The 26,870-nt window shown below is 50.7% G+C and overlaps 8 protein-coding genes across 8 annotated transcripts; 4 read left to right on the top strand and 4 right to left on the bottom strand.

Annotated features, from left to right (window-relative positions):
• Positions 1-49: 49 nt before the first annotated feature.
• On the bottom strand, positions 50-3,013 carry ARB_02820 (uncharacterized protein; the record flags this gene model as incomplete). Its single annotated transcript, XM_003010877.1, has 3 exons — positions 50-2,007; positions 2,099-2,726; positions 2,792-3,013. 3 exons carry the CDS (start codon positions 3,011-3,013, stop codon positions 50-52), a joined length of 2,808 nt encoding a protein of 935 aa, XP_003010923.1.
• A 1,496-nt stretch (positions 3,014-4,509) lies between these two features.
• ARB_02819 (uncharacterized protein) lies at positions 4,510-6,791 on the top strand (the record flags this gene model as incomplete). The annotated part of the gene is made up of 2 exons (XM_003010876.1): positions 4,510-4,709; positions 4,766-6,791. 2 exons carry the CDS (start codon positions 4,510-4,512, stop codon positions 6,789-6,791), a joined length of 2,226 nt encoding a protein of 741 aa, XP_003010922.1.
• A 745-nt stretch (positions 6,792-7,536) lies between these two features.
• ARB_02818 (ubiquitin domain protein, putative) lies at positions 7,537-9,034 on the top strand (the record flags this gene model as incomplete). Its single annotated transcript, XM_003010875.1, has 3 exons — positions 7,537-7,608; positions 7,785-8,821; positions 8,875-9,034. 3 exons carry the CDS (start codon positions 7,537-7,539, stop codon positions 9,032-9,034), a joined length of 1,269 nt encoding a protein of 422 aa, XP_003010921.1.
• An 856-nt stretch (positions 9,035-9,890) lies between these two features.
• On the top strand, positions 9,891-10,757 carry ARB_02817 (uncharacterized protein; the record flags this gene model as incomplete). Its single annotated transcript, XM_003010874.1, has 1 exon — positions 9,891-10,757. The coding sequence occupies one exon, from the start codon at positions 9,891-9,893 to the stop codon at positions 10,755-10,757; it is 867 nt and encodes a 288-aa protein (XP_003010920.1).
• A 2,680-nt stretch (positions 10,758-13,437) lies between these two features.
• ARB_02816 (histone-lysine N-methyltransferase Clr4) lies at positions 13,438-15,055 on the top strand (the record flags this gene model as incomplete). Its single annotated transcript, XM_003010873.1, has 2 exons — positions 13,438-13,482; positions 13,676-15,055. The coding sequence occupies 2 exons, from the start codon at positions 13,438-13,440 to the stop codon at positions 15,053-15,055; spliced, it is 1,425 nt and encodes a 474-aa protein (XP_003010919.1).
• Positions 15,056-15,829: 774 nt separating this feature from the next.
• Positions 15,830-16,471, bottom strand: ARB_02815 (uncharacterized protein; the record flags this gene model as incomplete). The annotated part of the gene is made up of 1 exon (XM_003010872.1): positions 15,830-16,471. The coding sequence occupies one exon, from the start codon at positions 16,469-16,471 to the stop codon at positions 15,830-15,832; it is 642 nt and encodes a 213-aa protein (XP_003010918.1).
• Positions 16,472-18,656: 2,185 nt separating this feature from the next.
• On the bottom strand, positions 18,657-25,453 carry ARB_02814 (uncharacterized protein; the record flags this gene model as incomplete). Its single annotated transcript, XM_003010871.1, has 6 exons — positions 18,657-18,854; positions 18,974-19,445; positions 19,515-19,828; positions 19,894-21,327; positions 21,383-23,734; positions 23,798-25,453. 6 exons carry the CDS (start codon positions 25,451-25,453, stop codon positions 18,657-18,659), a joined length of 6,426 nt encoding a protein of 2,141 aa, XP_003010917.1.
• Positions 25,454-26,170: 717 nt separating this feature from the next.
• Positions 26,171-26,734, bottom strand: ARB_02813 (uncharacterized protein; the record flags this gene model as incomplete). Its single annotated transcript, XM_003010870.1, has 1 exon — positions 26,171-26,734. One exon carries the CDS (start codon positions 26,732-26,734, stop codon positions 26,171-26,173), a length of 564 nt encoding a protein of 187 aa, XP_003010916.1.
• Positions 26,735-26,870: the final 136 nt, after the last annotated feature.

Genomic DNA, 26,870 nt, shown 5'->3' with positions numbered 1-26,870 from the left:
GGGCAGCGAAGTAAGTGCGAGCGCGCGCAGCACAAAGGGAGGCTGGATATTATAGCCTGAGATTATCTAGGATTTTCTTTGCCATTTCCCGATATTGCCACATCCCTCCAGATACTTTCTTGAATTGGATACCATGTAGAGAGAATAGGGGGACTTTGACAATGACGATCTCAAAGCGCAGGACCAGGTTTGCGCCAGTATCGGTTTGGACTTTGGTCGTGGTCTCGCCTACCACGCGTTCTCCGCCGGCAGTGCTGTCACGGGGAGCAACGTATTCATCTGATCCCTCAGAGTTGGTGATGAAGCTTTGATCAGGGGGCCGTTGGGTGCTACGACGTGACGCCTTGGTGGATGGGGGCGATGGTTTGTGGTCTTGCGACTCTTCGCCTGTGGCATGGGCTCGGAGTCCGGCAAAGCTGATGCGGCGGCGATGGCCTGAAACGGGGCCTTGTCTCTCTGGGCTTGGGGGGTTGGCGTCGACAACGCGGTTGAGGTCAATGCTCGGGGCATGACGGCAGCTGAAACCACCTTTGATCTCAACGTATTCGACGCCCAGCTGTTTGAGAACACGAATGATGTCGGAACGGATGAATTGTAGAGGCTTGCTGCTGGTTGTAGAGACGCTGAATAAGCCCTTTAGGTAGACGGGCTTTGATAGATCTTCTCCAGTGCCTGCCACGGCGTTTGGACCTTCGAGAAGCTCGTTGTCAGTCTCCTCGGGAACTTGGGCTTCCCTTGCTTCCTCGCGTCGGGAGCGGCGGACCTGGACGCTCTCATGTCTCGCGTGGCCCAAGGACTTGGTCCTAGATTGGGGAGGGTAGGCATGCTTGGTCTCTGCAGGCTGTTCGCTGCCAGCCTTGGTCGTCCGTTGGACGTGTAGGTTAGACTGGTCTGAGCCAGTTGCCAGTTCGTTTGGCGGAGAAGAGAGGTAGCCTGAGGGCCCTCTCCTGTTGTTCCTTCGGATACGGTTTTCACCCGAGTTGACGCTGGTTGATCTTGCAAGGAAATTGTTAGCTCGGGAAGGGGAGAGTCCTGGATTTGATCCATGAGGAATATCGGGGTACTGGGAATGGCTCCCGCTGGGGTGTAGGTTTCCCGGGGCTGCCTCTCCACGTCTTGACCTCCGCACACTGAAGCTCTTTCTGGGCGCAAGAAGGTCTTCAGCCAAGTGAGCGTGAGCAGACGGGGCTTGGTGGGCTGGATATTTCTCTCTCTCCGTTTCACGGCCTCTGTCCTTGGTTCGTCTGGTGCTGAAACGTCTCAACAGGCCAGCAGCGGCACTCTCCTTCTTTGGCGGTGCAGCTTCAGCCGGAGTGATGATGGTGGGAGATGCTGCGTGGTGGACAGGTGGTTTAGACACCGCCAGGTTCTTGATACCTTCAGTGATATCGTCGTCTCCGTGTGTCCTGGCACGCGGACGAGATCTTCCACCAGTATCCTTCTCTCCGGGGACTTCAAAGGCGTTTTGGTTAGTATAGGCAGCTTCAGGCATGGGGAGATCCAGCTGCTTGAGCGAGGGATCCACGGGTCCAGGAACGCCACCAGGGTGAAGTTGGGGATTCTCTCTATCTTGCTTCTCTTTAACAAGATTATACACTGAGATGAGTGGATGGAACCCGCAGGAAGGGTCACCAAACGAATGCATGGCTTCAAACGAAGGGGTGATGCTCAGGTTATCTTTGCTCATTGAATTGCGGCGTTTATAGAAGTCAAAGACGCCTCGTCGCTTTTCGTTTGCAGCGTTTAGGCTTTGCTGCTGTTCTTTGGCGCTGCTTCGGATGGCGAGTTGGTATTCATCAGACTCGACGATCTTGGTGAGTTGGGAGGAGATAAATTCGGGGGGTCCAAAGTCGAATCCAGTCATCTTCTTGACTACCTCCTGGTCTAGCGGGAGCTTCAGAGGCTCTCGTTGCGGGAGATAGTTTTCGGGTACACCGCTGTACCCTTTGGTCATCCAAGGATGCTGCATGATTTCAGCGAGGCTGGCTCTCTGCTTTGGGTCAGTGACTAGCATGCGGGAGATTATGTTACGGCAGTCTATCAAACGGGTCAGCAAATAAGGTAGAAATATAGAAGAAAGAAGAAAAGGTTGACTAACCTGAAGAAAGGCCGGGAGGGTACTCGACGACGCCCTTCTTGATCTTAGCATGAAGCTGAGGCATGCTCTGGTCGTCAAAGGGGACCTTGCCGCAGACGAGAACGTAGAGCACGATACCGAAGCTCCAGACGTCGACTTCTGGTCCGGTGTATTGACGAGCCTGGAGCAACTCTGGAGCAGCAAAGTAGAGACTGCCGCAGAAGGTCTTGAGCTGGCCCTTGGGGGAGAAGAGATTGCTGAGGCCAAAGTCGATGATTTTGATATCACCGGTCTTGCTGATTAGGATATTCTCTATTTTGAGGTCTCGGTGGACGATGTTGTTCCGGTGGCAGTAGTCTAGAGCGCTTGCAATCTGGCGGGCAAACTTGCGAGCCTGCTTCTCCTTGAGCTTGCCGTGGGAGATGATGTAGTCGAGCATCTGGCCGCCGTTGACATACTCGAAGAGCATGTACCAGTGGTAGTTGGTCCGCACGACATCTCGCATGCCACAGACGTACGGATGATTGAGGAGGGTGACAATGGCCGCCTCTCTGGCGGTGCGTATCTCCTTTGAACGGTCAGCCCGTTCGTTCTCTCGGGTGCTACGCTGCTCATCGTTGGTGTGACGAGGGATAATTTTCACGGCAACCTATCAATTCAATTAGCATGGGTAAATAGATGAATGACTAGAATAGTTGATGTCCCAAGACCGACCTGCTCTCCTGTCTCGAGGTTCTTCGCGAGCTTAACCTTGCCCATGCTGCCAGCTCCGATTGTTTTGCCAAGTGCCCACTGTCCAGAGGGCGTGGTGATGGTCGTCCGTCTCTTTGGCCCAGACGCCAGCGTAGCTCCATTGGTTGCATGCGAAGGGGCATCACCGGCAGCAGCAGCAGCCGCCGCAGCCACCACTGCAGCTGCTGGGTTTGCTCGAGACATGTCGACACTGTCTCCGTTGTTGGTTGTGGTTGTCGTGGTAGGCCGAGAAGCCGTCCGACGGTGGACGCGAGCAGGGTCAGGACGGTAGGAAGACGAGGACGCCTCCCGCGGCCTGTCTCTCGACGAGCTGCGTCCGGTCGTGCCAGGACGAGACGACGGGGCAGAAGGCTGAGGCTGGTCGTAGTCCCGCCGCGCGCTGCTGGAGGTGCGAGAGTGGCCGCCGCCGGGCTCCTGCGAGTACGACCGCGAGCCCGAGCGGCTGTGAGAAGGGCGGTGGTGCGGGCGGCCGCTGGCACTCAGCGTCCTGGCCGGCGAGCTGGCGTCTGCTGGCGGGCTCCGGTACGAGGACGGCGTGCGGACTGCGGTGGGCGTAGAGGGGGCTGCGGCCGACATGGCGATGGGCGTTGTATCAGCAGAGAGAGACGACGACGGGAGCGAGGGCGAGGCCAGCAGAACGGAGGGCGAAACCGGCTTGCTTCACTTCAGCAGCAGCAGCAGCAGCAGCGCAGCGCCTGGGAAACCGGTGCACCAGCTCTCCCAGCGTCCCTCGCCGGCTGCTTTTCTTTCTTTCTTTTGTTTCCTTGTTCTTCGTTTCCTGCGTCTGCTGGTCGCTTTCCTGCTGGCGTTGCTGGCTGAGCGAGGTCGAGGTGGCGGGAGGCCGTCACGATAACATCGAGCAGCGAAGTCCAAAAGTCCCCCGCGGGCTGGACAGAGAGAGAGACGAGCGAGGAGGCGACGAGGAGGAGGAGGACAAGAAGACGAAGCGAATGGGAGATGCGAGCCCGACGGACGGTCTGCTCAGGCTGGGCTGGCGTCTTGTTTCTCGCTGGTGGGCGACTCGACGTGGCGATGATGCTGCCCGTTTGATTGGTTTTTTTTGTTGGTGGTTTTTGTTTTATTCTTTTTCTGTTAGTTATTTTTTTTTAATTTTGGCGCGGATTTTAAACCGGGCAGGGCGACAGCAGATGTTAAATAATAATATTTATTCGTATAACCAGCAGTCCGGCACTCTGTGTTGTTCTTGTTATTATTATTAGTTGCTGAGATAGCTATTATTCCTTTCTGCAGGGCCAGGCAGGCTGCGGCGGTTTTATTGGCTTCTTCTCTGCTGGCTTTGTCTGGCGTGACGGAGGCACATGAAGGGGCCTCGCGCCGGCGACCTCGAGCAGCAAGACTGGCGGGAGGAAAAGACGACGGACGACGGACGACGGACGACGGTTAGACAGGCAGCCTACCGGGGGTGCTACAGACTGCAGGTGACGGCCGCTGGTGACAGTCATGGTAGCTGGTAAGTCACTGTCACGGCCGTTGGTTGAACCGGCGCAGAAGAAGCTGACCAGGGGGGAGACAGAGAGAGAGCATCTTCACAGGCAGCATCACCACCACGGGAGGGAGGCAAAAAAAAGGCAAACTGAGGGCGTAACGACTGCTGCAAGGGCGAGAAAGGGCTGAGACGAGCCGGCCTGATCGCTTTGTCCGCCAGACACCCCCTTACGATGGCGTACAAGCGGTCCCGCGCCGCATATGAAGACGATCTCCCCGGATCCCCCTTCGTCTTCTACGGCACCCCGTTACCCCCGGGCGATCGTGATGCGCGAGACGATGGCTCGTACGTGCCGCTGTGGAAGCAGGAGGTCAGAGACGAGAGGGGGCGGAAGCGTCTGCATGGTGCTTTCACCGGTGGATTCAGTGCTGGGTCAGTTATGCTGATAGTAACTATCACTACATTCAGGAATACTAATTGAAAAGTAGATACTTCAATACGGTAGGGTCCAAGGAAGGATGGACGCCCTCGACCTTTGTCTCGTCTCGCAAGAACCGGGCCAAGGACAGCAAGGACCAGCAGCAGAGGCCAGAAGATTTCATGGACGAGGAGGATCTACGAGAGGCAGAGGAAGCAAGGGAGTTGCAGACGTCCACCAAGTTCGACGGTATCGTGTCAACGGCTACAGATGCCATCAGAGACACAGGGCTGGTCGACCTGTTCAGCTCGTCGGGGGATACGGTTGGAGTTCGACTGCTGAAAAGGATGGGATGGAAGGAAGGCCAGGGGATAGGACCCAAGGTGCGAAGACGGGCAAACCTCGACGACGACCATCAAGATGAAGACGATGGCCAGACATACCTCTTTGCGCCAGAGAATACTCCGTTGATAGCGTTTGTGGATAAATATGACCGCAAGGGCATCGGTTTCGAAGGAGAGCAGCGCCTGGATAAGACTATCATCTCGCGCAGTAGTGACAACACAGCTGGTACCATACCCACTGCGAAGTCATCCACAGTTGAGAAAAAGACGCAAAAGACCAAGCCACGGCGGCTAGGAGGATTTGGCGTCGGAGTGCTGAACGACACTGGATCCGATGACGAGGACCCGTACGAGATCGGGCCTAATATCTCATACAACAGAACCATCGAGAGCTCCAAGAAGAACTCCAAGGCCAAAAGAAGCGCAGAGATTTCACGGCCAGCTATCAGATCATCAAACCCGCTGCTAGATACCAAACCCGTCTTTATTTCGAAAAGGGCCGCGGCCGGTGGCGGTGGTGTCGCAAGGGACAAAGACAGGTCTGGCTTCAGAAAGTGCCATGACGGACGGCTGCCGCTGGACGGCTTCATCCTCAGCGTACAGATCGATCTCACCCCGCGGAACAAACGATATGATCCTCCCAAGGTGCCCGAAGGCTGGGTGCCTGCAAAGACAGCAACAACTACGGCTAATACTACTACTACTTCTGCACCGCCAGCCCAGCAGGTTTCGCTGGCCGAAGCTGCCAGGGCGTCCACCCTCGACCCCAAGGCCCGGGCAGCACTATTAGGAGAGGCACAGCTGCCAGGCAAGTCTGTGTTCGACTACATGACTCCCGAGGCCCGCGAGAAGATTGCTCTAGCAACTGGACGAACCGATTTACCGCCCGCGTTGGGTGAGAAGGCGCCTCAGGGGTTCGAGGCGTCAGATAGCCAGAAACGAAGAGATATATGGAACCTCATTCCCACTCTAGACAAAGACGCCGCCATACAGGCTCTGAGCCGGGGCGCAAGCGGCTGGATGCCTTATGCCGAAGACGAGAGCAAACGGAACCGCTACAGGTCCTTCCTCGAGGTTCGAGCTGGTATCGTAACCGACCGCCTGCCAGACCGTCTCCCAGGCTCCTCGACAGACGAATGGATCACAGAGCTGCGCGAATTCGCGCGTGCTGCAGAGGTCTTCAAGCCGATATCCGGTCTCATGGCCTCCCGCTTCACTTCGTCGACTTCTACATCCACGCAGCCCGGTATGGAATCCGGCAGCAGCGGCAGCGGCAGCACACCTTTACTTACCAGACGAGAGGCCAAACCGGAAGACCCAACTGAATCAGCTGCGAAGCTAGGGATGTACGGTCCAATGACCCGTCTTCTGCGACCGTTTGCGCCCGCCAGACTGCTCTGCAAGCGTTTCAACGTCCGCGTCCCTAGCGGCACCAAACATGACGGCGGAATAGCCGGTCTATCCGACTTTGCAGGCCTCGAGGCCCATGCTGAGCCGCCGCCGCCGCTCGTGTCAAAGGAAACCATGCATCAGCTGATGATGGAGTCTGGCCGGAAAATAATTCCATCTCCTGCATCTGGCGCTGGTTCTGGCTCTGGTTCTGGCCCTGGCCCGGCTATGCCGGCGGAGCAGCCACCCGCGCAACCGGCAGCAGTTGACCCTGAACGCAACGAAGCCCTCGAAGGCGAGCGACCGGGCGAGGCGGTATTCAAAGCGATCTTTGGTAGCGATGACGAGGACGAAGACGAGTAAAAAGCGTCCTTCTTTTATCTTGTCATTACTTGACCTGGACTACTTGCGTGTGTGTGCGTGTGTTTGTCCGTCTTATTGATAGACCGCCGCACCAGGGGCAACCTTCAAACATTTAGCCAGAAGCCTATATCCATCTACTCAGCTATCTTCTCCACGATAGATGGTTAACTATATGCTGTATAACGAAACTCCCTGTAAAATAATAAATAAAATAACGGGCCGCGCGCCCACTTTGCTCAAAACCCACCTCGCCACCAGCACATTTGATATCTGCCATAACCCCCAACACGCCCAGCTAAAAACCACGTCTAGACCACCCAGGCGAGAGTCTACCTTCTCCTCTCCCTGGATATCACAGTATGAATCCAATATCAACCTGCGTGGCCCTGGGTTTTGCTTCTTCCAAATGGACGCCGGCCAACCAACCAGCGAGAAAGCCGACAGGGACAAGCAAGCACCGCAACAAGCACCGCACCGCAAGCTATAAATAAACGTCTTCATGCAGCAAAAGAAACTAGGGAAGAAGCGGGATAACCTGCTAGTCCAGCAGCTAAATAAATAAATATAATTATAATGGAAGAATAAGAATAATAAGCTGCATCATATTTTGTCTGGCCAGGGAATTTTTTTTCTTTAGTTAGTTGTCCGTCACCTCGACTTTCTCTTCCTCGTCTTTCTTCCTCGCCTTTCGCATTCTCGCATCTTCTTCCCCCGAAGCCCCTTTCAACGGCCAAACCATCACACGATGCGCCATGGTAAGTCGAGTTCTGGTTTTTCTGTTATTTCCACAGCTGCTTTGCGCTCGCCTTGTGCAGATGTAACTACAGGATAACCGAGCTCGCTGTCTTTGTTGCGATCTCCGGCTGTGGGGTAGAAGTTGTTGTGCTGGGACATCTACAGCAAGACAGCAAGACAGCGACGGCGACGGCGATGGCGTTTATATACCTACTATTACTACTGGAACATATATCTAACCGCCGTGTCTGTCTCTAGGGGTGCTGCTTCTCTCGAGACGCCGACAGCTCGCCGTATCCAGGCTCTACAGCCGGCCAGCATGGTGACTCGTCTCACCAGATCAACGTCAACACCGCCGGCCACCGCCATGACCAGACGGAGCGGCCTTCGCTAAACGGCGGCCTCTCGCACGCTGCCTCAGATGCCTCCTCTGCGACGCCCCGGCCGCATCGCTCGGCTGCCCGTCGCGGCGTCCCGCTGAACGAGCACTTCAACCAGCCCATCCGCCCGCACGTCTGGAAGAGCAAACGCCGCACCTGGACCCGCGCAACCATCGACAGGGAGCGGGAAGTCTTCTTCGATACCAGAGTCGCCGGCCGGCCAGAGATATGGGCTGCTCTGTCCACCGCCCTTTCCCTGCTGCGGGAAGGAGACGTCCAGACCGCCCAGGGCATCATCGACGCAGCTGGCATCACCATTCCAACAGGCGACGTCTGCGAGGGATGCTACGACGAGAGCGGGGCGCTGTACAAGTTTACAGAAGTTATTGTGTCTGATCCCGTAAACCTGGCGGATGACGACGATACTGCCGAGGAGGCCTTCAAGTGTGATACTGGCGCTGACCTGGACGGTGATGCAGACGGTGATACAGCTGGCGACGAGACGTCTACTGCAAAGCTGGTATTGGGCACCGGTTCGTCTGACGACCTGTTGGACAAGGAAAAGGAACGCAGGCGGGATGAGAAGGGAAAGCGAAACGAACGAGACCTGCTCAAGGTCACTGCTCGACTAAGCGATCGCGGCGGCCCAGATGTGGTCGTGAGCATCGGCAAGGAGCAAACCGTTGCAGCTCTTGTTCGGAAGATCCAGGCTGAAGCTAGAGTACGTTGCCGTTTTGGCATCTCTTTGTTGACGATGATTATGATAATAATAATGGAAAAACTGAGTATCACTGCTAACTGCTCTTCCCAGCTCCCTTCCAATACCCGCATCCAGATTGTATATCTGGGCAAGTTCTTCAGAGACAGCCAGACACTGCTCGAGCAGGGCTGGAAAGAAGGCAACGTCGTAAACGCGTACGTTAGGGTTTCGAAATGAGCGTAGGACCTTGCATGTCCAACTGTAAAAGGTCTCACAATCCCCAGACCCGTTCTCAACATCTCGACGTCCTCGGACTTGCGGCCTCGCGCCCTGTCCTACTCTACGGAGCCTTCAACGTGATCGATCAAATGTCACCAAGGCTGCTCTCAACCAACCATGACCCAACCTTTTCGCCTATAAACATCTAATCACATATTATCAGCTTTCCGGCGTTCATCGGCGTCTCTCTACCGGCGTACTAGGAGACTTTCTACAACATGTTCGTTTTCGATCTTTTGGCAAGCATCGGCGTCCTAGGAGTCGCCTTTACTTGAGTACACATATACTTTGCAATTCATCATTACTCTCTCTTGAGATCTATGGCAGGGCCGTTTCTTTTGTCTATTTACCTATTTGTATATATCTCCCTTACTGCCAATATTTAATCATCCTACCGATACAAACCAATATCAATACTCGTCTTTCTATCTATCTATATCTTCCGCTTTCTCGAACGGAAATTTTGTATATTGATAGTCGGATGCAAACAAGACAAACACAGCTAAAAGACAATCCGACTCTTTCGGCTGTAAAAGTAAAAAAAGTCGCAGAATAAAAAAGTATTCACAAAATATTCAATTCCACGAACTTTTTCGCAAACCACAAACTACACCAGGCAAGGGTCTTCGGGAGGTCCTAAGGAGCTTATAATATTCGGATAATTGGCCTAGGAGAAAGATATCCGATTTACATGCCAAATTGAGGTCGCAATCGAGCCCGACAAGCCCCTCCGCCATTATGGATCTACAGCAGTCCCCCTTCATACGGGAGCTGGCATCAAGTGGTAGGTATTCATATTTGCTCATGCCATGTGTTGCTTACCTGGCTGTTGCTGACTCTGTGTTGAAGAAAGGAAAACTCGCGATAAAGCAGTTGAGTCTCTAACTGCGTTTCTACGGAGCAAACGAGACCTGAAGCTATTTGACCTCTTGAAAATATGGAAAGGGCTATTTTATTGTACGTGCAGGGATCCATTTTGTCATAATTAACACGCCATTTTCCATCATGTTAACAAGAGGCGGGAAAACTACAGGCTTCTACCACTCCGATAAACCTCTTGTCCAGCAAGCCCTCGCCCGATCCCTCTCATATACCCTAGTCCCCTCCCTACCAGAGCAGATGGTATTACCCTTTCTAAGAGCATTCTGGATAACAATGTCACGCGACTTCCACTCTCTGGACAGACTACGTCTGGACAAATACCTGTTCTTAATAAGATGCTATGTGGGTGTTTCATTCGAATACTACTTGAAGCGCGGAGGGAAAAGCAAACGCCAGGCCGGAAACAATAGCACCGAAAACCAGAAAGCCAAGAATAAAAGAAAGAGAGAAAGAGACGAGGTAGATAGTGAAGTAAATGGCGGTTCGACCTCGCGGCGCAAAACGTCAAGTACGTCTGCCGTACCAGTACGCGAGGGAGACGAATGGGCCGAGCTAGAGGCGTATCTCGACATGCTAGAAGATGGCCCACTAAGTCCGCTGATTTTTGACCCGAATCCATCCAAACAGCTGTCAAACCAGGAAGATGAGAACGGCGCATTGATTAAAGTGCCCAAGGGCCCGGATGGGATACGCTATCATCTCATGGATATTTGGCTGGACGAGCTGGAGAAATGCGCTACCGAGCCCGACGAGTCTAGTGCTGGAGACGATGGGGAATCTCCGGCTACAAAGCTAAAGGAGGGTGTTCCGATGGAGTTATTACTTCGACCAATTGAGAGGCTGCAGTCTGAGAGCCCGAATAAGACGGTTCGAAGCCGGGCTAAGGAGACGTTGGCTGACGAAAGGCTGATCTCGTGGGGCGTGAGGGAGCCGGAGAAGGCTGACGAGGGCTCGGACGAGGAAGAAGAATGGGGCGGTATAGAGGATTAATCGTGGTCTATGATTATAATAAAATGAAGGCCTCTTTTGATTAGGATTTGAGGATAGGCTGTTGGGCACGATAAAACCGGCTCGATCCTCGTATTCCTTGATTACTAATACGAGAAATGAAAATATATACAGATCCGCTGATACTTTTCGAAGTCCTCTACTAATTAGTAATCACTAATACTACTATCACTTTTAAATTTATAGAAATCTTTTTATAGTAAGTTATTAAATTATTTTAAACTATTTATATAATATATACTATAATTTATAAAGAATTAATTATATCGAATCGAGCGCTATATAATCACGTGACCTGGATAAAATAACGTGTGAAAGTTTATATAGCGATGTATCAAACTTTAAATACCCGGTCGATATCACGTGGCCTATATTTGACGAGATAGATGGCATGTGAATGACTCGAACAACCCCGATAAAGTGCAACAGACACTCGTATCGCCTTATCTCTCCCGAAGGATCAGTCTTTTAAAACTACCTTTACGCTGCACTCTCAAGCTGCTCCTGGTCCCCGGTGGCCTTCTCAGGGGCTTCCAGCGGTCGCGCCGGCCACGTCGCTTGCGCAGCGGGCCAACCGTCACGTGCTACTTGAGGTTCGCAGACGTCCATATAAAAGGACGCTCGCTGCCCCCTTCCGCTGAGTACTCACTATGGAGTGCCTGGGTATCTATCAAACTGCTCTATCCATCAAACTCGACCCAACAACTCTCTGCGGCCGCGCTCTATGAACCCGGCGCCCCTTGCTCTCCCACTCAAACGGGGCCGCCCTGTTTGGTAGTACAGAGTACCACTCTACAACCTCCACTAGGCCCCAATACGCCGGGGAGTCAAGGACTGACAACAGTATTGCAATCAGCTGAAATCGATATAGATACCCTATAGCTTCTTTTTGCGTCTTACCTCAATGCGACTGCGGTTGAGAGCGCGCCCCGAGGTCGTGTAGTCGACTACGAGTCCCTGGACGGAGGCGTTCTGGCTGCCGAAACCGGTGCTTGATTGTAACGCGTAAGAATCACCAACGGGATATACTCGCGTGAAGTTTGAACTGTTTGATTATTATCGATCCTAAGTGACGAGGTTTGGAGTGTCGGAAGTACTTTCCATAACATGACCTCTTGTGACGTGGTGATGGATGGGACCATGGTAGTTACAATCGCCGACAGTCCGCCGTCGGAGGTCTCTGCCCTATAATCGTAATAATATTGATCATTGATTCGCACGCCTCGAAGCTCATTTGGCAATGTTTGTATTCGTTATAGTATACATCCCTTGAATCAATTTGGAGATTTACTTATTTAAGAGTGTCGCGGCCTATCCTCGACGGTCCCATCGTCATCAAAAGAAAGCTCCGGGCTTTGCTAGATATAGGTCGGGCGGAAGCGCGTAGTCCGAATAAGTGAGATCCCGTTGTATCCTCTTCTAGAGCCACGTAATACCCGTGTGGTTATCCAATTCAATATCAGTGATTAACCCTCCAATCAATATAGTACTATACCAACGGTATCATTGATTCGTCCTGGTATCTCTTGAGCTACCAAGTCAACTGTTGAACCCTGGTTAAAACTGAACCCGATTTCAATTGAATCAACTGATATTGATAACCTATCCGGTTATTACAAAAACATAAGAGTTGAGATAATTTGCCGATACAATGATACTCCGTACTACCTGTTCATTGATACCGTAGGGGATATGATATATTTGTTCCTCGCCGGAGTCGCCGCTTCTCAGAGGCGGAAGGATGGATGGCTCGGGGGAATCAGAGCTGAAGTCAACTGGTAGGCCCGTAGGGTAATTATAGGTATCAGCTCCAGCCGTTATATATAGGTGGGGTCGACGGGTCGTAGAGAGTCTAAGGCGCCGAAAACGATATAAAAGGGCGAAATAGAACGGAGGCAAATCTAAAATTTAGTTAATAGTTATAATTTTGCTCGAAATCCTCTTAATATAAGAATATACTATATAACGAATCGAAGTCCCAATAACTAAAGTACTTTATAGAAAGGTATATCGAGCGATTATATTCGTTAAGAAGTTGGTTTCGAAACCCCGCGGCTTCTTTTCTTTTAGCTCTAATAATGAGCCGATTAAAATATAAAATCGAAAAATCGATATATATTTCAATTATTTACAAAATTTCGCTATAATAATTGTTCTAATAGTATAAAATAATCGATTTTATCGCTATTATTATATATAAAATTAATAAATAGAGATTATAGTACTATTTTTTTTCGCTTACTAATAAGGTTTAATAAAGGTAGTGTGTATTTATTCTTTCACTTCGCTTAAAGAAATCTCTTCTTCTTCTTCACCGGTTCACCCCGACAGAATTTCTTAGATTCTGAGAACATAATTATTCCTCTAATAATACACTTCTTTATTAGAGTAAAAAGGTATGGAGAAGCGTCCTCTTCTAACTTTCTTACTAAATATTACTATATCTAAGAAGTGGTTTATTCTCCTAGAGTTTTGACTTTTAAGCGCGTCTGTTTGCTCTCAGGGTGTACAGGCTGTTTAGAATCGCCTGGATACGCTGGTAAAGGGCGCTCTGGAGACAGCGGAAACCAGCACACAAAAGGTACGAAACAAGCTGGCTGAGCAGACCCATATTTTTACCCGTTTGCGAGGCTGACTGAACCGTGGTACTCTATTACTCCAGATGGTTACCGTCCTGGACTCAGACTCAGACGAGGAGACTTTTATCGTATGCCAACCCAGACCCCAGGACAGGCCGTGACCCGCCAACTTGATACTGTGATCTACTCCGAGTATTTTTGGGTCGTGTTTTTTTTTTTTTTTTTTTTTGTTTTATAGACCCGCCGTCCGCGAGTCGTTGTTTTGCTCGCGCTCAAAGTTCAGATCACGCTAACCGCTTTGGGACAAACCCTGTTCTATAGCAACCTGAAGTGATATCAAGCCGGCTGCTCAAGGCATTCATCAGCCCCGAAGACGACAGGCAGAGGCAGTCGCCGTCTAAACCGCCGAGCAAGCCAAGACGTGCTGTTGTTGACAAGGGCTCAACATCTTCCAGTTCCCGCCCACAGTCCAAGGCCTCAAATGTTTCGGTAGTCATCCCTGTGCCACCTCGGCGGCCAAGTCCTTCGCCAGTGACTACCAGCCGTAAGAGATCTCTATCGTCTGATGGAGATATCAACAAAGCCTTGTCTCGGAAGCTTACAGCAACTAAAATCCCGGACCACCATGGTCTAAGTGATTTCTACGCCGTGGAGAGTGGAGAGGTAAAAAGACCGTACCTTAAGTTAAAAACATTCGACCCAAAGAAGACTGAGATACCCCGGTCAAGCAAGCGGTATATTCCGCCCAAGAGACGCAGTGATAAAGAGTCAGCGTGCTCTCGCTTAGAAGAGCTATATAATAAGAAGCTTCAACGGATCAAGGGCCCCCCAATCCGGTTTAAGGCTGGCAAGATCGCAAAAGAGATCGATTTTAATTTTGATTTTATCGACTCCTATAAAATTCACAGCGGGGTTAACCAGATTGATCCGGAGTTCCTATGGGGCTGCGATTGTACAAAATGTGATGCTGAATGCGACTGCCTCTCTAAAGACCTAGTTCATTATGAGAAGGGTCGACGTGTACGGGCCGTCTTAAAGTCGGAGATCCTGAATAAGCGTACGGCATTGATCCGAGAATGCTCGTCGCGCTGCAAATGCTCTGGAGTCAACTGCTGGAATCATGTTGTCTTCCGTGGGCGACAAGTTGAATTGGAAGTTTTCCAGACCAAGAACCGGGGGTTTGGAGTCCGCTCGCCTCATTCTATAGAGCGAGGGCAGTTCATTGACACTTATGTCGGCGAGGTTATTGAGCCATCCACTAGCGATGCCAGAGAAGAAGCAATTGATGTGGAAAAATACTCTAGCTACTTGTTCTCACTCGACTACTTCCCTGGTGAGGAGTATGAGAAGGAGAAGGATATCTATGTCGTTGATGGACGCAAGTTTGGTTCAATTACCAGGTTCATGAACCACTCCTGCAACCCAAACTGCAAGATGTTTCCTGCCACTCAGACAGACGACCACGGGGTCTACCAGCTTGCATTCTTCGCGGTCCGCGACATACCTGCCGGCACTGAGTTGACGTTTGACTATCATCCTGGCTGGGAAGGGGGTGACGTTGACCCAGACGCGACGAAGTGTCTCTGTGGTGAGAAAAACTGCCGTGGCCAGCTCTGGCCGGCAAAACGGAAAACTACACGACCTGGTGAAGATAGTTCTTCTTCTGGCGAGTCTTCCGAGGAGTCTGAGGATGATGAATGAGGATGCACACTCTACAGTACCTGATCTACCGCTTTCGCCTTGCATAGTCAGTCACCTTCATACTTGGATGTATCTTGGGTTGCTGATTCTCTCCTGTCCTTCTTCTTTTAGCGCTGTCTGATTAGCTTTGCCCGAGCGCTTTTGTCACTTTCTTTCACTGTCTTGAAACTACTACTGCTACTGTACACCTAGCATGATACCCTCGGTTTTCGGATTTACCTCATTCATTGCATTATGTGGAGTTGAAAGGACATCGAATGAGATTTTGTCTTAATTTCAATGAATATTTCTGCATTAAAGGGTTGCCTATCTTCTGTCTTATCCGCGTTCTAGGAAACAATCGTAGACCAAGGGAAGAAAAAGGGGTAACGGTAAATAAAAAGGGGAGAGAAGGAGAAAAGGCGAGGATAGGGCATCACATACACTGATATAGGAAATGTTATACCTATGAATATCCTGGTATCATACAACGTTTCAAAAGGATAAATTAAAAAAGAAAGAAAGAAAAAGTCGAGGAATGGAGGAACAAAGAAAGGAAAGGAACAGAGGAAACCGGCCCTATTTACCAAACCGAGCCTTTATTTGGTGGTAATAGGACTGTTTTGTGGCTCGATGGTTAGGCTCTTAACGCAAAAACAGCGTTTTTCATATAAATATGGTAACAGCAGAGTGTATCCGTATCCGTCGTCTCTGAACAAAACGGGGACATTGTATAATGGGGTGGGTGGGCGTGAGGTCGTAAAGTTTCGAATATATATATAGAGAGCGCGCGCCTTAAGCGGAACCCTCCATGACTTCGGCAATTCCCCCCATGACGAATCGCGGGGACTGGCGGGCTGATAGGGGTGAGAGGAGCGCAGAAGGCTCTTTGAGGTCTGAAGTGACGCTCGACAGGTTGTTCGAGGAGTCAATGTGAGCATGGCCATCGGTCATGAGCGGCATGGGGTCAACGGGACGCGGTTCCAGCAGACCCAGCCCATGTCGTTCGATCGAATCTTCGGTGCACCTGTAGCGCTCCTCTGTGAGCGCCAGGTCGACGTTAGACGGACGGCGGCGCAGCAGGATGGTCCCCATGCCGAGCGAGGAGGACGAATAGCACTTCTTGCTCCGGCTGCCGATCCGACGGAGCGAAGAGGTGAATCTGTTCATGCGCGGAGAGGCGCTGATGGGGCTAGAAGTAGGCGAGGAGGCCGGGCTGGAGGTTGCTGAGGTCAGAGGGGATGGACGGTCCGAGTCGACCTCGCTGCCGACGGTCGACCTGGGCGAGTACGGGATGGTCAGGGAGGGAGCCATCTCCGTCCATGGCGAGGGCAGCAGCTGGCTGAGATAGCGAGTGTGTTCGTCCATCTTGGACTCGCTGGTCTCGATGGCCTCGAACAGGCTGATCAGGTCGTGGACAGCTGGTTTAGATGCCATTTATATGTATCTTCCGTCCAGCCGGGGGGTCCAGACAGTGGCTGGTCTTTTTTTTTTTTTTTTTTTGGGCTCGTTGTCTCAAGCTCGAGCTTGTGCTCTCTTTCTCTCTTGAGTCTTTGCGGTGTATAATATAGGGTCTTATAGGTAACTAGCTGGCCCCCCTGGCGGAGTATTATTCAATGTCCGTTTGCCCTTGGGTTCACGGTATGAAGCGAGGAAGTAGAGGCGCTGCCTGGTCTGTTTCGGGCCTGCCCAAGGCCTTCTTCGGCTTCAAAGCAGCTGGTGCACACGGAGATTATACTGTCTGATATCAAGCTGGTCGAATAATAACGCCCCGTCGTCGCAAGGGGAAAACGCTGCTTTCTCTCTCTCTCTCTCCTTGTGTGTGTGTGTGTATCTTCTGCTGGCTCTCTCTCTGTAATCTATAATATTATAATCAACGGATCGACCGTAGGCAGCTCGACCGGCAGCAGCGTCCTTTGCGTCTTCTCAGCGGTTCCCAGCCAGGAGAAGGAGAGAAGAGGGACGGAGAAGGGCCCTCTCAGAGGGTCGCGCAGGGAGCAGCTTTGTATATATACGAGTATATATGTATAATAAGTGTATATTTCGGCAACGCTGAGCCGTAATTAAGTAGTATATCGCAGAATCGATCGCTGCCTGGTTGGGTGAAAAAGCAACGGCCGACTAGCTGAATCGCAACCAGAGAACGGGCAGACAGGAAGACGCGCGACTTCAGCAGCAGCACCGGAGACGAAACAGGTCAGAGGAAGCAGACGAAGATGCCATCATGCATGCAGGGGCGAGAGACATGAGGAAAAGCGGGAGTCGAGGATGAAACGAGCCCGCGTAGATCATGATACCTGCAGTGGATCTCTCATCTTCCTCGCCCTCGCGGGCCACACACGGCCATGTATCAAATGGTTATCGCCCGCCAGGCCAGCTTAACAGCCGTTGGCGACGGAGCAGATGGATAACCGCCGTCCACGGCACCACCAACGGGCCTTGTTTCTTCTGCTTCTCTCTCTCGCCGTCTCGTTTCTGCTGCTCGTCTGGTTCCCCCCCGCCCCGTCTCGAGCTGCTCCCAGGCACCTAAGACACTCTTCTGCAGAGAAACCGGCCTCGCCCTGGCACAAGCAAGCAACCCTGCCATGGACGGACCAGTTTAGTTTCAATTCCACCCCCCGGTCCATGTGGGATCCAGGGCCCGGCAGGAGACGCAGCCTGCCATTGGGCGGTTTCGTGATTTCCCGGGTCGTTTATTGGCCGCGGCTGTGCGACTATTTGCCTGGGATGAGAGTGATATCAGCTTGGTTGGCGGGCCTTCGTTATACATATATCGGGGGGAGAGGCCAGAGAGGGCCAGGCAAGCCCCTTTCTCTCCCGCCTCGCTGCGTCTAGGGAAGAGAGTTAGATGAGTTAATAGCAAGTAGCTAATAGACTCGTCTCCGGCTCAGCCACCTTCCCCAGCGCCAGGGCGGTCCGCTGGCTGGGCCTGTCTGAGGGCTGACCGGTCCGCGGTTTTGGATGGAGCTGGTTACGAATCTCTGCGTGTTTGATCTTCGGGCTCACGAAGGAGATAGCAATAACTCGCTGCTAGGCCGGTTGCTTGTACGGAGTACGAGCCAGGCAGTCAGACAGTCATGATGCCAGGAAACTATTATTAGGAATTATTGGCAGGGTGGAAGTGAAGGCTAACTATATGGTATATACACCAAAAAGTGAAAAAACAAACAAACAGCTGTCTAAGGCGAGGCCGAACACACGCGCTGCACTTGGATGGAAGGATGTGTGTCTATGCGGCGAATCTGCAACGGGGGAAACAGGAATATGATAGCTAATAGCAAAGAAAACTCCCAAAGCTCTAGTAAACAACTTGTCAAACCGTCAAGAATACTTCCACGCTGGGGAAAAAAAAAAAAAAAAGAAAAAAGGTGAATCAAAGGATGGGAACAAGTTGGAGTTATCAGCACATATACAAGAAAAGAACATGGTAATAAAAAGGGGGCGGGAGGGAAAAATCAAAGCGTCTCGTCCGTTAACAAGAAATGAAGAAAAGGGGGGGAAGAAAGGAGAAGAAAAACTCGAACAAGAACTCCCATGAGATCCCGTTTTCGCTGCTATCAGGGGAGGTCTCATATGCATTACTGTATAGGCGGAACAGAGACCAAGTCTTTTTTTTTTTTTTTTAGTTTTTGCATTTTGGGACTGGTTCATGGTTTGTTTGTTTTTTTTGGTTTCCCCGGATGAGTTGGTCATGTCTGTCGTTTCTGCATTTCCCCATACTAAGGGGAGTATCCACAAGGGGGTTGATAGGTGTTTTCACGTTGGTAGTAGAGGTAACTCGAGGGTAAAAGAAGTCGAAGAAGAAAGGTGAAAGTAAAGGCTGGGTGACTGCGCCTACTCGCCCGCTGAGCCGTGGGACCGACGACGGGTGAAGCTTCGTCTGATACTCTCGCCCCATACGGAGTGATCGAAGGAGTCCAGCACGCCTTGTACGCTCACAGAACTGTCACCGCGTTGGTGGCCATGCCCTTCACCCGACTCATCGCGAGGCACGCTGCTATCATACGGGGCAGTAGGACTTTGAGGCGTCAGAGAAGGATTGAAGTTACCCCAGTCGGAATGTGTGGGTGACGGGAGCCTATGAGCCTCGTCGCCAAACATGTTGGTCTCGATCTTTGGAAGAGCGATGCGTGGGGCTTTCCGGCTTGGGGACCCTTCTGGGGATCTTGCACGGTCTTCTGATGCTCGTCTCGATTGATCCTCGTCCATGTGGCCGTCCTCGTCCTCGACATATATCTCCGGAACAGAGAACTGTGGTACCGAGACCAGGCGAGAGTCATGACGTGCTTGGATACGTTGTCGGAATCGCCTTGACCAATAGAGCGTGTTGAAGAATCCAACGACCACGTTTCGGCGGACGGCTTCTTCGACTCGCTGTAGACGGGCACGTCGCCGTAGGAACTCTTCCAGCCTGGATTCCGTTGTTAGCTTGTTAAGTTCCCACAAGCAGAGTGGATCACCAAAAAAACACAAAGCTTACCTCAAACTCTTGCTGTCAGTGATAACATTGTAATGGGCAAGGATCATAAGACATGAAGTAAAAGATATTCCTCGTTCTGGATCAGATGAGACTAGCACTTCCTCATAAAAGGCGTTCAAGCGTGCACGTCTTTTGCGTATTTCGGCAACAGGGAGATGGGAAAGACGGAGCATAAGCTTCTTAAGATCTAGTTCACCCACAGATCGAGCATGCGATATTTCTGATTCTCGAACGTTAACACGACAGTCTTCCAGAATGCGGCCGACTGTAAAATCCCCTTCGTATATACGCATCTCGAACACACCGGAAAGTTCCTACGTATAAAGCGTTAACAAACCATTGAATTGAAATTCAATTGAACAAACGGGATGAGACTTACCCCTAAAAGCCTTGGGAAGGCCTCCTTTGAAATATACCCCGTTCCGTCAGGATCAAAGGTAGACCACGCCTGTTTGAAACGGCGGATTTCATCTCTGCTGATCGCATACAGGCCACTACTTCGTTGATAGACGTAGGAAAAGCTTTCGAAGATGAGCGAAACAAATAGAGAGACAAAGATGTACATGCTCAGAATGTTCCATGAAATAAGCAGCGTTCGAGCCCACGCGGCACTGCCACAGTCGCTCCTGTAGAAATTCTCGCCTAGTGTGCAGTAAGGAGGCTCCATCGTTGCGAAGTCTTCCATAATTTGATTCCACCCTTCACCACAACTCATGCGGAATAGAAGGATTAGCGCTTTTGGTACGCTTCTGAAATTGAGATTTCCCGTTTCAGAGCCCCCGAATTTGGTCAAGCCGAAAATCTGAGTCAATGCTATGGCGTAAACGAGGAAAAGGATAAACCAGGTGGCCAACAGGTTACCGATTGATGTCAAACTAGCCGCAGCAGTCTTGAAGAGCTGGTCAAGTTGATTGTTGCGTGGTATAATGAGAAGTGCAATGGATACCAGGAATAGTTTATGAAGCTGGGCGAAGACTATGCTTTTATCATTGATCAGGGCAAGTAGTGTCGTGATAAAGGTCCCTACTACTGATAGAATGGAGTAGAGATCCCATGAGCTGCGGCGGAACCGAGACCAAGTTAGGCCGACAAGACGGATGACAACGTTTGCGATATAGAATAGGGTGAGGAAGAGGAACAGGGCATCTCTTGTCTTCTCCCACCAATCAACTTCCGGGTAAAATTCGAGAACCAGGAGAACGAGGTGGACCAGGAGTAACCCCGTGATAAACCTAGCCCATCTCCCATGTTTTTTCACCGCAACGCGATAGCACCACGCTTTGAATTTGTTATTGTCTTTGTTAAGAGACCGCTTAGAAGGGGATATCTGCTTCAGAAGCTTGCGCAATTCCAGCCACGACCGCTGTTCTGCCGTCAAGAAGGCCACGCCGGTTTGTTCCGTATAGTTTCGCATGAAGACAGAGACGAACAGAGTAAGGACGAAAACTGCACCGAGCAGGTTGAACACCACAAAGAATAAGCCGTTCGCTTGGGATGAAAACGGCTGAGGCTGTTTATCCACGCCAGTGATACTCATGGCATTCCATAACACATCAGTCCACCCTTCCTGAGACACAATCTGGAAAAGGATGAAAAGAGAACTTCCGAAGTTGTCGAAGCTGTAAAATGGGTTGTGTACGGCTCGAGGAGCAAGTACCTGCCATTGGAATTGAGAGCTTTTATATTCGCCAACACAATGTGCCAGGGAAACATAGCCGAAATCCCCGTCGTTGCATTGTTTCATTTGTCCATTGAAAAGATTCAAGCCATAAATGGCGAATGGAATGAGGAAACTCATGGAAACAAAAGCAGCCTAATAGACACTCTGTTAGTCACTATACTGTAATTGGGTGCTACGTGCCACGTACCGAAATGACTTTCCATCCACCCATTACTATTACGGAATGGAACGTTTCTCTTGCGCTCTCACTGACATTCAACAGCCTTAATGCTCTGAGTGCCCTAAACGCACCAACGACTCGCGATACGTCGCCCGTCTTGTACAAAGCAGCCACAACGTTCACCCATAAAGTGATAAGGACAATGCCATCAATGAAGCCCCAGGATCCACGGAAGTAGGCATTTGGTGTCCAGAAAAAGCCGTCTGCTATCACCTTGATAACAGCCTCAACACTGAAAAGAATGGCAAACCATAGATCCGTCCATACGAACCAATTGTGGATGCCGGGGCCATGGGTCTCAAAGTACGTGCGTTGGTACAATGGAGTGCAGATACAAGCGATTAACACCATTGAAACAATGGCAGCGTATATGAATGCTGAAAAAAGGTACCACACTGGCTTGTATGGATCCACCCCTTCAATACGGGATTTTCCACGGCCCGGTCCTACCATTCGTTGACAAATTCGGCGGATAGGATTAGAGGGCGTAAAAATATAGAGAGAAACATTGTACTTTGGGTATCTTTGGAGGTATTGTCGTTGGGCTCGTTTTCTTTGTTCAGCAGCTGAGAGGACTTCTTTTGCCATTGCTGCCGGGTCCAGTTCGTCATGGTCCCTTGAAAACTTGAGTTTCGAATAAAAGGGGTTCGGCTCCCTGTTCAACACACGCTCTGTTAACTTGTTGAAGATACGGGAAAAGAATCCTGGCTGCACTGCCTGTTGTTCCGGCGGGTGTTCAGTAGGCTGGGTTTCCATGGGCCGTAGGGGTGATGTCTCGTCTAAGAAGTCTTGAACCACAGCTTCTTTTAGAAGCATCTCAAGTGCAGCAGGACCATGATCAAGTGGGTCTCGATATCGTTCACGGCCACGGCCAAACTTAAATATGCTGGACAAGGCAAGATTCCCATGGGATGATTCGCTCACTTGCTTCTGTTGCAAGAATGCTCTGACTTGATAGAGCCGTTTCTCATCTTCAGAAATATCAAAACTTTCCTGGATGACAGCAATAAACATGTTCAGCACGACGAAGTTAGCGAGCACAAACCACATGATGAAAAAGGCTGCTGAAATCCAGGCTGTGCCTCTAGGGCTATTAGCTTCGGTAGCCGAATATAGAATCGAGGTCCAATTCTCGCTGGAGAGGATCTGATACATCCCCAGGAACGAGTTATATATATTGGAGAATGTAGTTCGAGTAACTTCACCATCTGAGTCCATGGCAGGTATCTGGTCACGGAACAATTGGACAGCAAATATGGAGGTGAGAAAAGTGATCAAAAACACGAAGATAATGAGGTTAAATAGACCAACGATGTTGCTAAACACAGTCATGATAAGGGTTCTCGTCAACGAAAAGGCCAGTACTATCCGATACACACGGAGTACCTGGAAGATGGATAATGCTGCGTAGACACTGCCCGACGAGCGGATGGGGGGGATTTGCATCACCATTGTGATGATGGCAAGGATGAGATCAGCCCAGTTCTGCCGGGATTTAAAGAAATTTCGCCAATCTACCCCAATGCGGAAACAAATTTCGATAAACAGGATGACGGTGACGGCAGATTCCGTGCTATCAATAAGCTCTTTTCGGTTAGAGCTCATCGAGGAGCTCCTTAGGCATTGAACTATTAGGCCGAATGCTATTATGCCGATCCAAAGGTAGTTTGTCCGGTTAAAGAGCCGTTTTAGTTTGCTGACTCTGCGAAAAGACGTGTCCTCTGGTCCAACATCGTCGATTCTATCAGCAGTAAAAGCGCTTCGCTTGCTTTCTTCTCGGATAACTTGAAAGGACGAAGTGATAACAGCCACTAGCAAGTTGACGAGCCATAAACTCAGGAAGATGAAGCCGGCAATGAAGAAGAGGGAGGCAGCAAGGTAATCGCTGTCTGTGGTAAAATAAAGGAGGTCGGAAAAGGTATTTGAGCTCATTAAAACGAACACAAGTTCGAGAGAGTGCAACACATCGTCGAAACTTATGGTGCCTGCATATGGATTACTGCCCTCGATGCATAGAGACCCCTGGGGGCAGAGATGCCCTTTTGGAGTGGTCGTTCCGTTTCTCCCGTTGGCATGGATCCAGGGTTTAGCTAGGCCAGTGACATTGTCTAGGTGGCCTCCACAGAACTGAACTGTATCCGGAGCTTGGTTGAAGGTGAAATTGCTTACACCCAATGGATCCACCCAGACACAAGTTCGACGAAGACTAGACTTAAAGCTTTGGACTCCGATGATGGCAAAGAGAAGCCAGAAAAAGCATATAAAGAAGGCAACATTGACTAGAAGAGGTGCTGCTTTTTTTAAACTTCGAAGAATCACCTAGAAAAGCGTTAGCAGCAATACGGAATGGATAATCTGGAAAGGGATAACTAGAATTCATACAGTTGTTCCACTTGTCAAAGCAAGAAGACGAAGGATCCGGAGACTGCTTAGCATTTTAAATATGTAAATGTGGTGGTTTGTGTCGATGGACAAGACGGACAAAGCAAATGCAATCCAGTATGACACAACGGCTAGAAAATCCAGCCTATTGAATGAATGTCGTAGAAAAGCTCGGCGGGCAAGCCGGATACGCTGCTGTTGTCGACCATCTCCAACTTCATCTGCTTGTTGTTGCATCGTGGTAAATGATCTGATAATAGACATTTGCTGAGGATCTGCAGGTTTCTTTGTTGATGGCTGCCGCTGCAACGAAAACAGCTCTCTTGTTTTTATCATTACAGCATTCCGAAACCCTGCTGAACGGTCAAGGGTACTGTATTCTTCAGGGTTGAGAATGAATCCCGAAACGATGGTCCTGGCTATCAATTCAAGGGTATATATGATGAAAATTGCTAGGAAGAGGATGTCGATAACGGGAGAAGACCAGCTTCCTTTCCGGCCAGTGTGAACGGAGGATTCGATGGCTAGTAGAATTGTCTGGATAATGATAAGAATCAGAATTATTGGCTCCGTTGCGGGATGCACCAGGAGTTCACACAGCCATTTCCTGACCGGGTTGTCTGCCGAGAATATGCCCAATGCTTTACCCCTTAATGGACTTATGGCCGGATGTCCATGTTTCCGTTTTGGCTTTGGAGGCCTTTTTTCTGGCCCCCCCTCATTTAAGGTCTCTGAGGAAGCAACATCATGCGCATATTCTAACATGGCGGGTAAAGAGGGGGGTTCATCCATGCGGGCATGCTTAAGTACTGATTTCTGTCTCATAACACTTTCGATAACCTCCGGTTCATTACTTAGGTTGACAACACGCTGAGAGACCATTCTCATCATGGAGCTTGCCCTAGACAAAGCTGATGAAGGAGAAGGAGAGGGTGAAAGCCGCCCTGTAGCAGATCGATGTGAGTTCCGTACGCTGCTTCGCCCCGACCGAAGACCGCCCTCTAAGTCATCTCCCAGGTGAGAACCGCCTCCTGTAGCACTTCCAGCAAAATGAACACTTCGGCCTTCATTGGAATTCCGTTTGACCTGGGCCTGTGCATCCGGGACAGAAGCGCCGCTAATTGGCTGTAAATATCGAGAATCCGTAAGGGGTAACGAATCATTCTCCCCGGCGAACGATCCCGATCCATTCTGGCCCACCGTATCCTCAGAAGCACCGAAATAGCTGTTATCATCACTCCTTCCGACCTGTCCACTGAACGCCGTAGAAGATCCCGAATGTCGAACTTGCTGGGGCCCGAAGCTCAATCCAATAGTACTCTGGTGAAACGAAGCATGATCAAAGCCTGACGGCCCAGCATCATTAGACAGACTGACAGATTCGAAGTTGTCAGGGCCATCAGCTCTCCCGTCTCCTGTAGGCGAGTTCTCTGCAATCCGCTCGTACCGTCGCGAAAGGGGCCTGCCTATAGCGCGTATTCCCTGAACAGAGGTCTGCCTCCCCGGCAGCTCATCTTCAATCGTAGCACTCCTCGCCCGGCGTCCAGCGCCATCTGCGATCACCGTACCCGGGGGTCTTGAAAGGTCTTGGAGGGGTATCGAATGGCTGCCGGACTGGTTATTCGCATCGTAGCTGGGGTTCTCGGACGGAGCCATTTGTTATTGGCGCTTCTGCTCATCGATTCGTAGACATTGCAGCTATCGGTCCCAGGCAAGTATCGAGTGAACGTCCTATGAGCGGGCTCCCCTGGCCAGCAACAGGACGCGGTCAAAAATCTGGCGGGTGAATGGACCGCGCGTTGTCCAGGTCGTAGGCGAGACGAAGGAACTAGGTCGAGAGCAGGTCCTGCACACGCAGCGTTGGCAAGTGCTGCAACACTGGTGCGAGATGGGCGTAAAGCAGCGGGAGGACAAAGAAGTTGTTAGCTGGGTGTTTTCCAGAGACGAACCCCTTCAGCTCTGCAGCAGACGAAGTTGACAACGAGCGTGCTTTGCGTCTTCCCCAGGATCTAAATTCGCCTGTCAGTTTTGGCGAGATCGTGGCTGAGAAGAGTGACGAGTTGCGTAATTGAATTACATACACATAAATTACACGCGAAAGTGCAGATTATATATGGGTAATACAGATACATAATACAGATACGACGATGAGAGTGGCTTGGAGAATCATTTGTCCTTCACGAATTGGACATGGAGTTGTTTCTAAGAATAACTAGCGGCCTTGTAGCCAGCTAATCAGAGCATCTCTTCGATGGCACTGGTTGTTCGCATCAGGGGTTGGGGGCTTGGGGCTAAGCTAAGACGGCTGGTCCAGGGGAGAGATAGAGCTATTCGTGAAGATCTGAAAGATAGGGACCGTTGAAAGCCGCTATCTCAGTCTGTCTCCATGCTATCACCCTTTTGGTTGTCCTCTACTTGCTGCCGGACGCCTTCGACAAACGCTTTGACTGCCTCTCCTCCTCCCAGCGGGACACCACCGCGACGCATGAAACCGCCGTTCTGGACCGGGATCTTGAGTGCGTCACTAATGCTGGGAAGTCCTCCGTCTCTGATGGCCATGGTGAGGCTACCCAGGCTCTGTGCAAACTGTGGAGAGCGAAGGACCTTACGGAGGGCGTTACGTTTCTTGTCGACGCTAATACGCTCGACTGGTGCGTTGTTATTTTGCTTGGAGAGGAGCTGCAACGACTCGGGAAGAGAACTGAGCAGCTGGTTGAGAGCGCTCTCGTCTGCCGATTCAAGGAAAGGTAGGGTCGATGGGGTCGATAGCAGATCGGCAAGAGTCGTGTACCGCGATTCTGTCGTCTCTTGCTGGCTATTATTGCCTTGCAAGGACTGAAGGAAGTTTTGTACAACGGAGGAGGGATCCGAACCGGCGGCACTATGAGCTCTCAAGTTAGTATTGTGCACGCAGCTGAAGAAATAAGCAAAATACATATATTCGGCACGCAGCAAAACAAAACAAAAAGAAAACACAGATTTAAATGTTGGGCGTATACAGCCAAAAGTCAAATAACGTAACTGGCATAACATCAAAACTATACGCAGGCTCTGGTAATGCTCTGAGTTTTCT

Source organism: Trichophyton benhamiae (genome assembly GCF_000151125.1).
Source record: "Trichophyton benhamiae CBS 112371 chromosome Unknown contig01320.20, whole genome shotgun sequence".
In the NCBI taxonomy this organism is placed as follows: Eukaryota; Fungi; Ascomycota; class Eurotiomycetes; order Onygenales; family Arthrodermataceae; genus Trichophyton; species Trichophyton benhamiae.
The sequence above is the reverse complement of the archived record's forward strand: the minus strand, read 5'-3'. Positions and strand labels throughout refer to the sequence as shown.